The sequence below is a fragment of the Balaenoptera musculus genome, chromosome 2 (assembly GCF_009873245.2).
Source record: "Balaenoptera musculus isolate JJ_BM4_2016_0621 chromosome 2, mBalMus1.pri.v3, whole genome shotgun sequence".
Classification (NCBI taxonomy): Eukaryota; Metazoa; Chordata; class Mammalia; order Artiodactyla; family Balaenopteridae; genus Balaenoptera; species Balaenoptera musculus.
Window position 1 is genome coordinate 100,064,887 of NC_045786.1, and position 17,841 is coordinate 100,082,727.

Genomic DNA, 17,841 nt, shown 5'->3' on the forward strand with positions numbered 1-17,841 from the left:
AGCAACCTAAACATCCATCAACAGAGGAATGGATAAAGATGATGTGGTACACATGTACAATAGAATATTACTCAACCATAAAAAGGAGCAAAATTGTGCCATTTGCAAAGACATGGATGGATCTAGAGACTGTCATACAGAATGAAGTAAGTCAGAAAGAGAAAAACAAATATTGTATATTAATGCATATATGTGGAATCTAGAAAAATGGTATAGATGAACCTATTTGCATAGCAGAAATAGAGACACAGTTGTAGAGAACAAACATATGGATACCAAGGGAGGAAGGGAGGGGTGGGATGAATTGGGAGACTGGGATTAACATATATACACTACTATGTATAAAATAGAGAACTAATGAGAACTGACTGTATAGCACAGGGAACTCTATTCAATGCTCTGTGGTGACCTAAATGGGAAGGAAATCCAAAAAAGAGGGGTTATATGTATAAGTATAGCTGGTTCACTTTGGTGTACAGTAGAAACTAACACAATATTGTAAAGCAACTATACTCCAATAAAAAATAAATAAAAATCAAAATCACTGCCTACCAATCTCCATTTGTTCTTTTTTCCTTAGCAATGGTGTATTTTTTACTGCCTTTCCTCCAATGGAATGTAAGGATTCTATTCCCCCAATGAAATGTAAGGATTCCAAATGTAGGGATTTTTGTCTCTTTTATTCACTAATATATCCCAAGCACCTTGGCACATAGTAGATGCTCAATAAATATTGACTACGTGAATGAACCTGAACCCACTATTCTGAGACCACCTACTACTTACAGGTGAAACCTGAAAACAAGAACACTGTTCATCTCAGTTTTCCAGGCCTTCCCATCCACAGATAGTGATGCTTCTCTTCCTCAGTGTCTCAGTTCTTCTGAGTCTCCCATGCCAAGCTCACTGGAGCCGCCGGAACAGCACGGACCCAAGCTCTCCACACAAGTGTAACTGCCGCAAGGAGCAGGGAATACACGGTAGAGGAAGGTCTAGGCTGGCTGTGGAGCAGCACCACCACCAATAGTATTTTCAAATTAGGACACTAAGCGTTGCAAATTTTAATAAAGTAGTAAGGGAAAGAGTGAAGGGTGAGAGGTGTTGGGTGCCATCTCCAGGTAAAGCCAGATGACCTTGCTTGACCCTGGAACGGGAGGGACCCAGAGGGATGAATCATTGTAGAATAGCTGAGGTGGGATGGTGCTGCGACTTGTGACTCTGGTGATTGATTGGTCCACTTCCCTGTCTCCTCCATCTCCTCCAAAAGATAAGCAGTAAGTCCTGATGACAGGAAGTAACTTTCTAGGCTATTCCATCTTTATCTCGGATCAGAAAAAGCAATCCTTACCACCACAGTGATTGGCTCTTCCCAGATGAGATGATAAATGACAGCTCTCACTTGGGGTTGACACCTGAGTCAGGTGCATTATTAGAGTCATTAGAACCATGTGGCTAGGGGCCAGGCTAGTCTTTATTTATTTATTTATTTATTTATTTATTTATTTATTTATTTATTTATTTTTGGCTGTGTTGGGTCTTCGTTTCTGTGCGAGGGTTTTCTCCAGTTGCGGCGAGCGGGGGGCCACTCTTCATCGCGGTGCGCGGGCCTCTCACTATCGCGGCCTCTCTTGTTGCGGAGCACAGGCTCCAGACGCGCAGGCTCAGTAGTTGCGGCTCACGGGCCTAGTTGCTCCGCGGCACGTGGGATCTTCCCAGACCAGGGCTCGAACCCGTGTCCCCTGCATTGGCAGGCAGACTCTGAACCACTGCGCCACCAGGGAAGCCCCAGGCTAGTCTTTGAGCGTGAGGATTCAGGCTTCCTCACTGCTGAAGGTGTTTAAGCAGGTGTACTAGCTCCACAGGTATCCACTTACCTGGGACATGTAAGTGAAGAGGCATGAACCTGATTCATTTCCTGATCCACGGCTACTCCCCAGCCTGCCCTCAAACAGAAGCACCACAAGCCAGGCCAGCTCTTAAGGAGTTCGGTGGTGAGAAGAGACCCTCAGAGATCTGAGGCCCAGCGGAAGGCAGGTGCTTCCCAGTGAGCAGGGGCCACAACACGAGGATTTGGTGAGGAGGTAACGCCTGTGGCGGGACGTGAGTGAGGAGAGAGGACAGGGAAGGGATGGGTTCTGGCCAGAGAGCGGTATACTCAGGTGAGTGACAAAGTGGACAAAGGAGGGACCCAATGTGGAGGGGATGAGGACACACACAGGGGAGAGAGGAGAGAGATGCTGACAGATGGAGGCACAAAATGGGGCTATGGAGGAGATGGGGATGGGGTCATGGAGGGCGTGAGACACAGAGAAAGGAATAAGGACGTAGGGACATGGGGACACAGAGGGATGGACCTGAGGGAGAGGAGATAGAGCAAGGAGTGGGAGGCATGAGGGACAGAATGAAGGAGGATAGGGATTCAAGGTGAGGGGGATGGAGCCCTAGGGTTAGGGGGTGGGGTCTTAGTGGTTTGGGGCACACAGAGGGGAAGGGAGGGGAAAGACACAGGGTGAGGCAGGAAGGAGACAGTAGGGGAGGGAGATGGCGATTAGCTAGAAGGAGCAGGTTTAGGAAGGCTAATTTCCACCTCCTCTGTCCCCAGAGACCCCAGCCCCCGCTTCTGACTGTTCCCCCTAAGAGAGATGGCGCCAGCCAGAGCAGGATTCTGCCCTCTGCCGCTGCTCCTGCTGCTGGGGCTGTGGATGGCCGAGGACCCAGTCGGTGCCCAGCCCAGAAACATGACCTCAGCTCGGTGGTTTGAAACTCAGCACGTGCAGCCCAGGCCTCAGAGATGCAACACGGCGATGCAAAACATCAACAAGTACTCCAGTCGCTGCAAAGGCCTCAACACCTTCGTGCATGAATCCTTCTCCGGTGTGGCCGCCACTTGTCAGACTCCCAGCATAACCTGCAAGAGAGGCCGTAAAAACTGCCACCGGAGCCAGAAGCCTGTATCCCTGACCGTGTGTAACCTCACCTCAGGGAGGTACCCAGACTGCAGGTACAAGGAGGAGCGACTGCACGCTGCTTACATCGTGGCCTGTGACCCTCCCCAGAAAGGGGACCCCAGGAAATTCAAGCTGGCTCCTGTCCACCTGGACGATGTCCTGTAGGTTTCCAGCCAGCCGCGTGCTTGGGCCGCGCCTTCAATCCCTCTGCAGGCCTCTGGACCACTCCTCCTCAGCCCAGAAGCTTCTCTTCTCACATCTCTTGGGGCCCTTCCTAGCTCAGGCTCCTCTGAGCGGGTGGGGCTGTGGGGAGTTGAGGTGATACATTAGTAGGCTAAGCTCCAGAAGAGATGGTGACCTCTCAGCTTTTCGTTGCTGTTTTTCCAGAAGCTTATCCCGGAGAAGCTTAGGGGTGTGGGTTCCTTGGTCTGTGCCTCCTACATCTTTCCCCTATCCCATCTTCTCACGGCAGCATGACGAGAGGAGGAAAGACATGGAAAAGGAGTGTAGGGGATTTATGGCGAGAGCCACTCCTATTCCTAAACGAGGCCACTTCCCCAGCTCTGATGTGGTAGTGAGGTGGCTTGTGGGCAGGGAGGTGGCCTGAAGGGAAGAAGACAAAGCAGCACCACTTCATAGTTACATAGCATTTCATGCTTTTCACAGTGTATCCACGTGAGTCCCTTGTGAGATAGACCTGACTAGGATAACTGACCTTCTTTAGGGATGAGGACGTTGAGATTTCAGAAAGATTTGTTAATTAAAGAGCTTGTCAGGTTGGTTAGTAGCAGAAGCTGGACTTGAAACTAGGTCTCCTGACTCTAAATACAGCGCACTTTCTACTTTACCACTGGGCCGAAAAGGAGAGACCTCTGCAGGGACCACAGGGGAACCAGCTAAGATTTCACCTGTGAAACAATGTCCCGAGAGCTCTGAAGAGCCAGTTACCCCATGTTGGCTGTAGTAAAGGTCATTACCTCTCTAGCCAAAGGACTGTTTACGAGGTGCTCCAAGGATCTTAATTCTCTCTCTCTCTCTCTGCCCCACCACACCTCTCTGCCCTCCCCCTTCTCTTGTCCACTGCTCTTTCTTCCTGGGCCCTGGGCCTGGCTCTAGCTTGATCGCCTATAGCCCTGACGGCACAGTGTCAGGGGAGTGTCCCAGCTTCATCCCCCTGCTCCGGGATCACATTTCCCTTGACCTCAAGGGACTTCCGTGGCCCAGTGCCTGCTTGTCACAAACAAGCTGGTGGGAGCTGCCAGAGCTTCCTTCCTCCCGATAATGATCTCTCCTGCCTTGGTGCTTCCCTGGCTCTCTGCTCTGGCAGTCCGCCCAGGCCGGAGGGGTTGAGATGTGGAAATGCCATCTCCCCATCCTCCCCCCACCCCTCCAAACCCCGGCTGCAGACACCGCTTCTCCCTTCCTGGTGAGCAGAACTGGAGAAGCTATGGCTTTACGTAGGCTCGGTCCTGATAGCTTCCCACTCCTAGCCCACAGCCAGCATTGCCTGCAGCCTTGACCATCACCAGCCCCTTCTCTCTTCCTTCATCTCAGTCCCAGACAAACTGCACTAAGCCCCATGCCCGCCCCACGCCCACCCTACTTGAGCACCCAAATACTACCTTGTTCGACCTTGCCTTCCCAGCTGTGGAGTCTACTCTCTACCTATCCCTCTCCCACGCTCCAGTGCTCCCTTATGCCTTACCAGAGTCAGAGTAAGCTTTGGAGCCAGACACAATTGGGTGTAAATCTTGGCTCAGTCCTTTGTGGCTACATGACCTCAAGAAAACTGCACCTCTTTGCAACTATGTTTCCATATATGGGAGTAATACTACCTACCCAACAGGATTTCAGGAAGATTTAGAAATGACATTTATGAGGCCTTAGTCAACCCCAGGCACTGGTAAGCATTCAATAATGATAGCTAGCTGTAGGTAACGGCAGCAATAGCCCTGTCCAGTCATATTCACCTTTGGCAAACACGCAGATACCCCTTTGGCAAATACCCCATTCAATTCTCCTTGAGGTCTTTCTTCTGCTAGAATGATGTTTATGAGTAGGCTAGAGAATAAGTCTGCAGGCAGAGTCCTGCTAGGTGGGCTGGGTGGTTTGAGATGGTGAGGAGAGAAGGTAGGGAAGGGATGATGAAACGAAAGGGGAGCAGAACATTGAACAATTCAATTCAAGTAGAGTGAGGGGCCAATACGTTGATGAGTCTTGAAAGCAGAGGGACAATAAATACACTTTATAGCCAAATGCCAAATGACTGAATGTAAAATCTATATATCCTGTGGTCACTGTACTAGACATTTATCATTCTAAATACATGATTTTCAACTGAGGTGCATAGAAAACCAAGTCTCTTTAGGGGTAGCTGATTTTTCTTTTCACTTTATTCTTTCTTCACAACTCTTTTTTTTACTTTTTATTGATGATTTTTCTTATGGGTGTTATGGTTTTGGAGACATCCTCCTCACAAACTTTTTAAGTGGCTAAAATTATGCTTTTAATGTATCCTCTTGAAATAAGAAGAATTTCCAAATATGGCTTTTTCTTGAAATACTCATGATCTAAATAGTATTAAATAACTAAACATTAAACATAATTCTAAAGCAATCTATAGTGTGGTGATAGTGGTCAGAATAGTGGTAACCTTGGGGAGTGCTAACTGGGAAGGTGTAGGAGGTAAGCTGGAAATGTTCTATTCTTGCTCTGGTTATGCTTACTTTGTGAAAACTCATTGAGCTGTACACTTAAGATTTGTGTACTTTACTGTAAGCAAATTATACCTCAATTTAAAAATCTTCCTAAAAAGTATAGTTTTTAAGGATTAGTTTATTTAACATGAGAAATGCTAATATATCAATTCACAAAGATTATAATATAATGAAATCATAGACTCATGATCTAATCTAATTTCTATTGTTCTGCTTTGTACTATTTGTTAAATTAAATAGTAGTTGTGCTAATTATTAAATTGTTGTAAATATTTTTGGTTCAAAAAGTATATGAGGTTTTTTCCTAAAGTTATCCAGCTAATCCATGCTCTTCTATTACTTATATAACTGTCAGCTAATTTTCCTATTTAACTATGTGAAAATTCTTAATAAAATTTATATGTAGTACAAGCTTTTACAACCATTCATTATTACAACATTTTTCTTAAAATAATAAATATGCATTTATATTTCCCCTGACTGATAGAGGTAATGACCTTTCAACATTTTTAAAGTTCATAAGGAAAATTTCACTTCCGGTCACATTCAGTGTACTCACCAGTATCTGAAAGAGATTATTCAGATATTAACAATGAACCCAAATGACCTGCCTTGTTTTCATACCGATGCTTTAACAGATTAGATTTGACAGTCACCCTTTCCTTCACATGATCCTGATCACAGCCAAGTTCAGGGATGCCAGGAATTATGTTGAAATAAGCATTTGGCTATTCAGCCTTTCAAAGGCTGAAGCTGAGGTCCAAAACGAATAACAGGTTTGCGCCAGTTACCAAGGCTGCATCTTGATACATTCCTACTTAAAGACTGAAAAATGGGAAAAAGAGACTGATTAGTTATGAGATTTCTGTTGCTGGGGGTGGGAGCTTGGAGGGGGGAGGAGGGTGTCTAGGGGAGTATTGCCCAGCCTTGTGTAGATGGCTCTAAAGAAAATTGTTTTGACCTGGATCTAAGGAGCAGAAACAGAGTCCTGTAAAGAATGTAAGCCAAGAACTGGAGCTAGTGTGAACTAGCTTTCTAGGAGTGAGACCATCTGAGATAGCCTAGGTAGGATACTTTTCTACGTGACCCTAGTTCCCCAAAGTCTCCACACTCTGAAGAAAATGACCCATAGACACTATGAAGAGGGCCAGCTGAGTCAACAGAGAGAGAAGGGTCCTGATCTCAAGGGCAGGGTGTAGGAAGAGGAAATGCCCTTGAGACTGGGACCCTTTTGCTCACATTGATTCAGACAGCCCTCTTCATAGTGTCTCTGGCCCTAGGGGATGACCTTAGAGCTACAGCAGCAGAAAACAGACCAACACAGCAACAGCGTCCAGGGAGACTTCTCTGTGAGAACCCTGGCCCATTTCACCACATTCCTCCTACGCTCCTGCACAACTGGGCCTCCAAAAGGGCTTCGAAGACTTCAGATCTTCATTTTAAAGTCCTCCTCCTACACCACCCGCCCAATCCCACCCCCGCATTCTACCATGGAGAGATAGAAAGCGCAGTCACAGCTCTTACCAGGATGTGTTCCTGTGCAGGACTCCAAGGCCAGTAAGCTTGGGAGAATCTATGAAGCCATCGGGGCATGAGAAAACATTGCTAGTGAGGCCTTGTAGGAAGTTCACAAGCGGTGAGATAAGGAAAGATGTCTACCCATAATGGAAATACACCCATGATGAAAAGTCCTCTTGATTTAGAGAGATTGGAATTTCCTCATCTATGCAAAGGTCACCTACTTCATAGAGTATTATGCAGATTAATGTGACAACATATATAAAGGGCTTAGTACAGTGGCTGGTGTGTAGGAAAAGTTTGAGAGATGTAATCATTTATATTTATTACTGTGATGTCAAATGTTGAGAGGCCAAACCTGTGATGGATGGAGCAGGCCTGACTTCCATGACAGAAGAACAAAGGACTTAAACAAAGGAGTCCAAACTCCTCCTCAGCCTCCTCTTGCCAAAAAAACCTTCCTAGCCAAGAGCATATAAGGTAGGGTTCAAGGTTAGACAAAAAGGAAAATATGTATTAATTTCTCTAGGTAAGATAATTTGGAGTGGGGAGGGTGGGGGCAATGCTTTCAATTAGAGGGGGGAAAAAAGGCTATTGAGTATTTATATTAAGACTACTTAAGGGGTTTTTTCTCATCTCTACCTTCCATAAATCCAAAGATATGGAAAGAAGGCAGAAGATTTAGGGCCACTAACTTTTGAGGGTGTCCTCCTTACCAGCTCCTCTCCAAAGGGTTCAATTATCACAGCAGTTGATGGAGAGAAGGCTCTAGTGACATTTCCAACTTCCCCTCCTGAGTCATTTAAACTAGTCCTTAGGTAAGCTTACTGTCCCTTCACCTCCCTTGTGGAAGATCACCTGTATTTTTCCCACCCTCTGATTCAGCTCCATTTCCTAGTTTGTCTTCCATTACACAAGACTACCACCAATGGTGGTCCACTGCTTTCCAATGGATTGGTTACAATGGGAAAACATCACACTTGTTACTTTCTATGGTCTTCACATAGAAACTTAGTTGAAGTTACACATTTAAAACATAAACTGTACACCTGAAATTAATACAACATTGTAAATCAACTATATTTCCATTATAAACAAACAAACAAAACCAACAAACAAGCAAACAAACTGACCTGGTGAGAATCAATACAAATTCCTGCTTGGGCCATGGCATTTAGCACAAGACAGAACTTCACATCTGCATAGCTTTAGGCTCTTTCAGTAGATATTCGTAAAATCATGTTTTAAGAGATTGTATCCAGTGACCTCAGAGATCATCTAGTCCTCCCCTCCACATTTTGCAAATGAGAAAAATAAGACCAAGGGGACCCAAGATCACATGATTAGTTTAAGTGAGAATTCAGGTTTCTTGAACCAGTCCAGTGATGTTCCCAAAGTGTCATTCTAGTTAATGGTCCCGAATGGATCTCAGACATCTTCCAAGGTCAAACTCACCATACCTGGACTGGCAAATCAATCAGCAAATGGGCAGGTTCCCAGATTGAGACAAAAGCATGTTCATTCAAAAGAGAGTGTTCAGTGCCCATGATCCTGAGGTGTTTACATTTCTGCCTCTCACTTGTGGACCACATCCCCTTCACCTGAATGCTCACATTGTATCAGTGAGATGGAAAAAAAGTAGCACCCAAGAACTTGATGGTAAACTAGTCAAGCATGTCCCTGGACCATGCCATTGGCTGTTGGAGACATAAATAAGGGCATGCAGCAAGAACAAAAGTCTTCACTTCCCATCTGCTATTTGGGGCCAGGGTAAAAACATTGCAGAGCTCCCATTTGGTGGACCTCCAGATGGGCCTGAAACATCCGAAATATTTTCTCTTTGGTAAGTATCATCATTCTTTTTTTTTTTTGAATTTTATTTTATTAATTTTTTATACAGCAGGTTCTTATTAGTTATCCATTTAATATATATTAGTGTATATATGTCAACCCCAGTCTCCCAATTCATCACACCACCACCACCAACCCCCGGCCACTTTCCCCCCTTGGTGTCCATACGTTTGTTCTCTACATCTGTGTCTCTATTTCTGCCCTGCAAACCGGTTCATCTGTACCATTTTTCTAGGTAGGATCAACATTCTTTACCCTCAAAGTTGGCACATCCAGGGCTGGGTCTTCATGGTCAACTAGAGCCCACAGAGCAATGTTTCTCACACTTTTCCCCAAAGTGCTAGTAATGGCCGAGGGGAATTAGGCACCTAAAGTCATGCCCAGCAGGAAGGAGCTTTCTCTGAAGCCTCTTTCTTTTACTTAACTAATATTTATAAAATAACCAAGTGCACAGATTTTTTTTCCCCCCGTACTGCGAGGCTTGTGGGATTTTTAGTTCCCCAGCCAGGGATCAAACCCGGGCCCTCGGTAGGGAGAGTGCAGAGTCCTAACAACTGGACCACCAGGGAATTCCCCCAAAGATGTTTTATATGTTATCTTCACACATCATTTGTGGTAATAATGGATCAACATTAATTTCCTGGTTTTGATGGCTGTACTGTGGTTATGTAGGCAAGAGTACTTGTAATTAGGAAATATTCATTTCTGTATAAAGGGGTAATGGAGCATTTTGTCTGTAACTTAGTCTCATATAGCTCAGAAATGTTAATAATTAGGGAATTTGGGTGAAGTAGATTGGGGAGCTCTGTGTACTATTTCTGAAACATATATAAATTTGAAATTATTTCAAATCAGAACCATTTAAAATTATTTTTTTAAAGTAGTTGATTTGAATTTTTCAATATACTCCATCAAAGTTTTATTTTATATAAAAACAATGTTTTAACTTACTTCCTTTCCCCAAAAAATAGTTTTGGTAAAATTGGGATAGAAGACATTTATCTTGTGGCTTTGTGTGTACTTTGTGCATATCTGCATTCAACCTAGGATAGGAGTATACTGGCCTTAATGAGGTTTTCCTTAACTTGCTCACTATGGGTCATGCCTCTGACCAGTATTTCTCTTTAGGAACTGAATGAGGAAGATAAGGTAGCCATGGAGCCAGGGCAATAGGAAGGTTCCTCATATGCTAAAAAAATGAGAAAATAGACATCGAGCACTTGCAACAGTGACTGGGACCTGGAAACCCCTCAGTAAGTGTTTGCTCTGTTTTTATCATCGTCATCATCATCCCTGGGAGGTCCAAACACTGAACACGGGCTTGAAATAAGTCAAAGGCAACAAAACACATGCGAGGGGAGCCACATGCCTCCACTCTGGCTGGACTGAAGACTACATCCTCTCCTTCTTGAGGATAGATCCTACAGTCAGGAACTAAGGGGGGCATTCCACTCACTGAAGCAAGATCATGGTGGCGCTGGGCTCCCTGAGCAGGCCCCAAAGAGCGACACAGTAAAGAAAAATGGATCTGGTAAGAGAGAGGGTCAGCCACTGGGTACGGAAGGAGGCTTCCCAGTAGGAGTGCAGCAACCAGATTTCCTGTGCTGAGGCTCGGAGTTTAGAAATCAGGATCCAGGACATCTCATGGCCATGGGCCTTCAGGGTCAGGGACCCCTCTTGGAGGAGACTCCTTCTTGGAGAGATTCCCTGTGAACGCTTCTGGCAATCTGAGACCAACCCAACTCCTCTGGCCTGGCTGTTGACTCATTGCCAAGACCACAGGTCTCAGCAAGCAGAGCAAGGAGGACATTCAGAGAAGTGGGGCAAGGTAGCCCTGCTGTCCTCCAGAGCTGCTCCGGAGCAGGACACTGCCCTGCAGGCTGCTCACCCTTCTCGTTTCCCTCTGGGCTTCTCCAGCCTGAGCTTGCCTCTACCCAGCTTCCTGCACGGTCGTTCTATTTGCATTTTTCTCTTTTTTACCCTCTTCCCTCTCTCCTGGGGCTATCCTTATACATACTCACAAAGTAATCGAGGAGCTGAGTATTCAGAGTCTCAGTCTCCTTGTTGAATTAGCATCGCAATAGTGTTTCACAGCAGAGCTAGTCAAATGCCAGGGCGGCAGGGCATCCAGCATTAGGAGTAAGTGCTGCTTCCAATCAGCTGTCCTAGCCCTAGGTGGTCCTCATGGACGTGTGAGATGTTTGGCAGAAAGTTAGCTGACGATCTTCTGCGCTGCGCTCAGAGAAACAGAAGACTATCAACAGCCACCTGCCTCCTGAAGCTAAAGTTACACCTTCATTCAGCTTGTCTCTCCGGTGGATTTCACTTCAGGGTATCTGCACCCCAGCCCGGCTCAGCCTTGGCACCTACGGAAAGCGGAAAGCGGCGTCAGCGACGGCTCTTTTCACAGGCTGTCAGGAGTGACCTAGCGGAGCAGCGAAGCTTCCAGCTGGTTACTCACAGTTGAACCTGTCCTCGGACACAACCTCTATGAAAAGATCCCACCAGTGTCCTCTACTGAGGGGCCAGGAATCAGTTCTGGACAATCTCACACAGGACCCAAGCAGAGGATCAGAAAATGCACAGCCCATTCTCCCCTTAGCCACTGCTGGTCATTTGTAGTGGCCCCGGCTCCTCCTATACCAGCCCCGCTCTTCCAGAACGCCCTTCTTCCTGAAGAAGCTACCTCTCACCTCCAGGGTGAAGCCTGACAACCATCCTGGAGGTGGCATTTGGAGTTCAAAGACTACCTCAGGCCAGCAACCCAGACAGACTTTTCTGGCCCCCTCACCCATGCCTCTAGGCTATCCTGAAAAAACTAGTCTCTACAGGATCATTGCGTACTCTCTACTCCCCCTCTTCTGAGCTACCTTTGGGGTCTTCCTGAAGGGCCTCTCTTCACATTCTAGTCTGGCTACTAGCATTTTGATGTTTCATCTTGTCTCACAGAGTCTTAGAAGCGGGCAGGGCGGGGGAGCTTTTTAGAAATTATTCAGCTGAAACTCTTTGGGTTACAAATGATGAGGAGACTAAGAGGACCAGAGTGGCGATTCAGTTCAACACACAGTTACTGAGTAGCCCTCTGAGCTATCCATGTGCCTGGCACTATGGAGATACAGAAGCGTGAAAGGGCCTGATTTCTTTCCCACGAGTTTACCGTCTAGTTGGGAAGACCTGATACACACGTAAGAGTCAAATAACAAGACAAGGTAGTACAGGATGGAGCACCCAAATGAGTGGTACCAGGAGTTAATGCCGAAGGAGGTTACGTTCAGGAAGGATTCACCCGAGGTAGAGTTGTACAGGAAGGTTCATGCAGGTGGTTATGCACAAGCTCATAGGACCAAGCGGAGATCTGAAGGATGGTAATAGTTGAGGGAGAGTCCTTAGGGAAGAGAAAGAAAAACAGAAGTAAAGTTGAAGAGAGCAAAACCTGTCCAGGAGACAAAAAGGAGCCCTATCTATTAGAATAGTCACAGAGTGACTGTCAGCCCATAAGGTAACTATCAGTAAACAGGGAAGCAGTGTGGCAGGAAGAGAACAACAGCTTTGGAGGCAGACCTCCCTCATTTTCAATCCTGGGCCTGCCACTTAACACATCTGTGACCTTAGCCTCTCCAAGCCTCAGTTTCCTTTTCTCTAAAATGGAGATAATAACATGGAACACACAATATTGTTCTGCATATAGCATTACACATAAAGCACAAGGCCTTGGCACACAGAAGGCACTTTTTAAATGAAAGCTATTTTCCGTAACCAAGTACCTAGCACCGTGCCAAGTGCATATTACATGTTCACTAAATGATGGTCAGCAGTATTCCTTTCTTCCTGCAGCTGTGGTACAGCCCTGTGCTGACCTGACCCTAAAGTAAGGTGGCGTGTATTCTCCTGGCCGACTTTAGGAGAGTAGTAAGTGATACACTCAAGGCAACTGGCCCTAGAATGTCAAGGGCTATGTTTAATACGCCCGTACCACACTAGGCATTTTAACATTTTATCACGCCATATTGAATATATAAAATGTATGTTCCTCATTCAGTATCATTCTTGCAGATGTGTACCTGAAATGATTTTTAAAGTTTTACTTCTGAAATTGTTTGACTCCAAGTAATTTGGGATTGGCACTGCTCCTTCTGCAATTGTGGTATTAAGAATTCCCATAAAAGGAGAAAAAAAATCTAACCTAAGATTGTTTTCCAACATAATAAACTTCTTATGGGTGCCAAATTCCAAAATAAGTGAAATCAACTTACCTGCTACCACCATGTTACTGCGGTAGCACATAAGTAAATATTTTAAATTTGATTTTATAGTTGACTTTTCCTATATTGGAGCCAATCTTTTTTTTTTTCCTAGTCTCAAATATTGTAGGCCCTTGAAAACCTCCCAGACCCTAGTCACTGGGCCTCCAGTGCTTAATGGATAAAACAGCCCTGAGACTGTAGCAGTTGGGAAGACATGTGATGAATAACTAGGATCAAATACACAATCAAAGGAACCCCTTCTTCAGGCCTCCCTGAGTGGGGCTGGCCAGCTGCAGGGTCAGCACCTACTTGAGGAAAAGCATGTTTGCAACTTAACTGGATTCAGAGCTTGCAAAGTCTGTGGTCAGTCATCTTGGTCGGCACGAGATGTTCGTGCCAACCCTTGGCTCCTGCTGCCATCCCTACCCTCTTGCACAAAAGCCCAGAGGCTTGGGTCTCCAACTGTAAATGAATAATCACATGGTAATCCTTCCATCCCCATGGGAAAGGCTCAGCTGAGGGCCTGCAAAAGAGAAATGACTTCCTGAATAAATATATATATATATTTGCTCTCTGAGGCCCAAGTCAACTGCTTGCTGGATAATGTTCTCCTGGGGTGAAAAATCAATGTTTTGTTAGCTTTGTGGGGAGGAATGCAGGAAGGGATTCCCCACTATGAAAACGGTGAGCTCTGTTGATGAACCTAGCTCCACCTTGGAGACAGAAAGGCAAACATCTCAGAAGTTTCCCATCTGGCAATGCAGATCATAGGAGCCTAAGTGATTTTTGTCACTTTGCAGAGCATTTTATCTCAAAGGCAGTGAAGTCACATGAAGGTCAAGATGCTGGGTAGGGCTCAACACACCAGCAAAAACCTGAGAGGCTATAGCCAAAGCGAGATCCCTCACTTCAGTCATTTGCTTCCTCCCTTGATAATTGCTTCAATACTGCCAGTATAATATTTACTAAATATGTATGTATGCATTTAGTTCAAATAGTTCTTTGAAAATGAAACTGTGTAACATCATATTTCAAAGAATACTAGGGTCACTTAATAAATAGAAGTAAAAATAAATATAATGAATACCATCCAATTTTTAAAAATTCTATCCAGATATTGCTTTCAGCTGCAGGCTCAGCCTGGGGTCTGTCGTCTGTACTGAAAAGTGGGGAGAAACAAAGGCTTACCTTCTTGCTCTAATAGGAGACCTTCTTCTAAATGTCATCAGAAGGATTAGAAGAGAATTATCGAAGGCAATGTTCATGTTTCATTTAAACCACAAACAGACACACTCACTGTGCTCTGTTTCTATGGGAAACACTTTTCTCCTTCCCTTTTCAGCCTGGCACTAGACCAAAGGGATGGGCTGAAAGTCAAGAAGCTCCGGCCCCAGCTCTGCCACTCACCTGGTGGCCTTCGGAAGGGCAGTTGCTCTTTCAGGCCCTCCAGCCCTTTCATCTGTAAAATAGAGTTGATTGAGATGATCTTGAAAAACTCTTCTGCTCTGATTCTCTATCATTCCAAGACTTTCTCCAATAGAGCAATATGTCAGCCATGGAAAGAACCCAACTCACCGTACTGCTTTGCTGGCTAGAGCAGTGAGAATGACTTTTTCTAGCTTCAGAGAGAAATTGGACCACAGAGCAGAGAGGAATTAGCCTGACTCCACAATCTTAATACTGACTTTCAGGAATGACTGAGCTAGCCTGGGAGAGTGAGGTACGGACGCTTGGCCTACTTTTCTTCCAAGATTAGTTTCCTTTTGTGGTCTGACTTCTCAGAGTTTCAAACAAGAAACATGGGAATATGGAAAGAACAGGGGTTTTGGAAGCCAAGAAGCATTGATTCAAATCCTGTGTTTGACACTCCCTAGCTGTGTGATGATGGGCAATTTCCTTAACTTTTCTGAGTCTCAGTTTGCTCATATATTTAAAAAAAAAAAAGAAAAGAAAAGAAAGAAAGAAAGAAATCATACCTCATAAAACTCTTATGAGGGAAAAACAGTCTAAGTGTTTATTGGGGGCATAAAAATGTACATTATTTGCTGGGACTGAACGATAAACAGCCAGTAGTGTTCTTAAATATCTGAGGCTATAGGAGCCCTGCAATAATTGACTTACAGTATGAAATTCTTAGAAGGGCCAGCAGGGCACCACCCATGGTGACCCGGTCACATACCTCCCACGTCTTCGGTGCCACTGTGCCCCTTGGGAGAGATGGCACCAGCCAGAGCAGGATTGTGCCCTCTGCCTCTGCTTCTGCTGCTGGGACTGTGGATGGCCGAGGACCCAGTCGGTGCCAAGCCCAGAAACATGACCTCAGCTCGGTGGTTTGAAACTCAGCACGTGCAGCCCAGGCCTCAGGGATGCAGCGCTGCGATGGCAACATCAGCAAGTACTCCAAAAGCTGCAAAGGCCTCAACACCTTCCTGCATGAATCCTTCTCCAGCATGGAGACTCCCATCATAACCTGCAAGAATGGCTGTAAAAACTGCCACCGGAGCCAGAAGCCTGTACGCCTGACCACGTATAAGCTCATCTCAGGGGGGTGCTCAGACTGCAGGTACAAGGAGAAGCAACTGGATGCATTCTTCATCATGGCCTGTGATCCTCCACAACAGAAGGATGGCCTAAGGTACCAGCTGGTCCTGTGCTTTTGGATAATGTTGTCTAAGGCCAGGTGTTCCCTCACCCCAAGCTCTGCAGACTCCCGATGCTACAGCTGCATTTCCGCCCTTGAGTTCTTCACTAATCCTTACCCTTTTTGCAAATACCACTTCTCTCCCACGCAGCCAACTTCACATAGTCTTAATTACTTACAGGGTTTTGTGGATGCTCCAAATGGTGAGGGAAGAGAGGTGATTCTTCTTAGCCCTTCACTGTTGCTTACGTTGTTGTCTGAGTGTGGATACCATGTGGCCCTTCAAGCACTAGGGCTCTTAGCAGAGGTGGATCCAGGTTTTGTGGGGCTTATGGCATATGCAGTTTTGGAGACCATCTTAAAGAAGAAGAATACAGTCAGGACCTTAGAAGAGCTGTGGTTGGACAGTTCAGAGGGAACCCCGTCGGGGGAGGGGGAGACTATCTAAGGAAGGAGGGCCAGAGAATCTGTGCCGGGTTCCCTGTGTTGGGCAAAGGAATGTGTCTGATTTTGCTGCAATAAAAGACCCTGCTTTTCCTGATTGTGTGTATTACTATCCAAGTGAAAGTATGGAGGTTTGGAAACCCCTCCTTATCTCTGTGAAGCTTCAGTATCACATGCCCTGCAGGCAGAAGGGAGGGCAGCTCCCTGAGCAGGCTTGGGCTTGGAGGAACAGCCTGGGCTCTGCCTTCCACCCCCTTGAAAATTGCCTGGTGGTCCCACGTCATATGAAGGGGAGGAAGGCGAGGAAGGGCAGGCGGAGCCCTGGGATGCCAGTCAGACCTGAGGCTGGACCCCCTTGTTTATGCTCAAGACCTGACCTCACGCCTCATTGGTATGACCCAGAGCAGGAACCTCAGACTTCTGAAGTCAATCTCCCCCCCTTGGAAATTTCAGAATCAGGACCTTCTAAAAATCTTGATCTGGTTCTAATTAGTGCTTCTCCAACTAACTGTGGTGAAGGAGCAGTTTTATATGCAATCTGCCACAGACCAGCACTTTCATAAAATACAATAAAATGAACTGCTGGAAAAATGAAACAGAACATACAGATATAGAAAACACAAGGCCAATTTTTTTATTATTAGATTCAATTAACATAAAATCAGCGTAACAGATTGGCATAAAAGTTTCTCAGTGCTTCCTCTCAATTTCTAGACTTACCATGATAGATACACAGCGAAAAATATATACATGTACACATATAAATTAAACACCAACAGAAGACATACACGCCCATACACATACATACACAGGGGCACATACTCACATAAGTGCACGTGTGTACACAATACAAACACACGTATACAAGTACACACACTCAACCATAAGGCACCCACTGTCCTTCCTTCTTCTGACTCTGCCTCCCCCATACACTTCCCTTCCCATATTTAGAAGGCGATTTTCCTACACAGACTAGGGCTCAGAATAAGGAAAGGATGATTGGTGAAACGGGAAATGGCAGGAAAAGCAGAGAATCCAAAAATTCTGACTCCCAGCCCGCTTCCCTGCTTTCTAGAAAGAGATCTAAGGTAGAGCTCCTTGCTACCTACCACACCCACACTATCCTATCCCAAATATAGCTTCCCCAACAGCATCTAGGCGGCCCTGCCATACCACACTCTGCCCATCACTATCACTATTGCGCCCACCCTGTGCTTCTGACCAAGGAAGACGTACTGCAGATGAGAGGAAAACAACATTCTTCTACTCCTCTGGCTTCGCCCCAGTGTCGTGGGCAGACTCCACTTTCTCTGTCTGCACCTTAAATGATGGTGTTTCTCAGGGTCCTATTCTTAGCTCTCTTTTCTTCTCACACTGTACTCTCTTGAGTGACTTGATAAAGTTCCATGGCTTCAAGTGCCACTTACCTGCTCCCAAAAGCACCTCCCCAGCTCCAGTCTCCCAAGTTCCAGGCACAT

The 17,841-nt window shown here is 45.7% G+C and overlaps 1 protein-coding gene and 1 pseudogene across 1 annotated transcript; both read left to right on the forward strand.

Moving 5' to 3' along the window:
* Positions 1 to 2,642: 2,642 nt before the first annotated feature.
* On the forward strand, positions 2,643 to 3,113 carry LOC118891121 (ribonuclease 7-like). Its single transcript, XM_036844758.1, has one exon. The coding sequence runs from the start codon at positions 2,643 to 2,645 to the stop codon at positions 3,111 to 3,113; it is 471 nt and encodes a 156-aa protein (XP_036700653.1).
* A 12,382-nt stretch (positions 3,114 to 15,495) lies between these two features.
* LOC118891230 lies at positions 15,496 to 15,952 on the forward strand (annotated as a pseudogene).
* Positions 15,953 to 17,841: the final 1,889 nt, after the last annotated feature.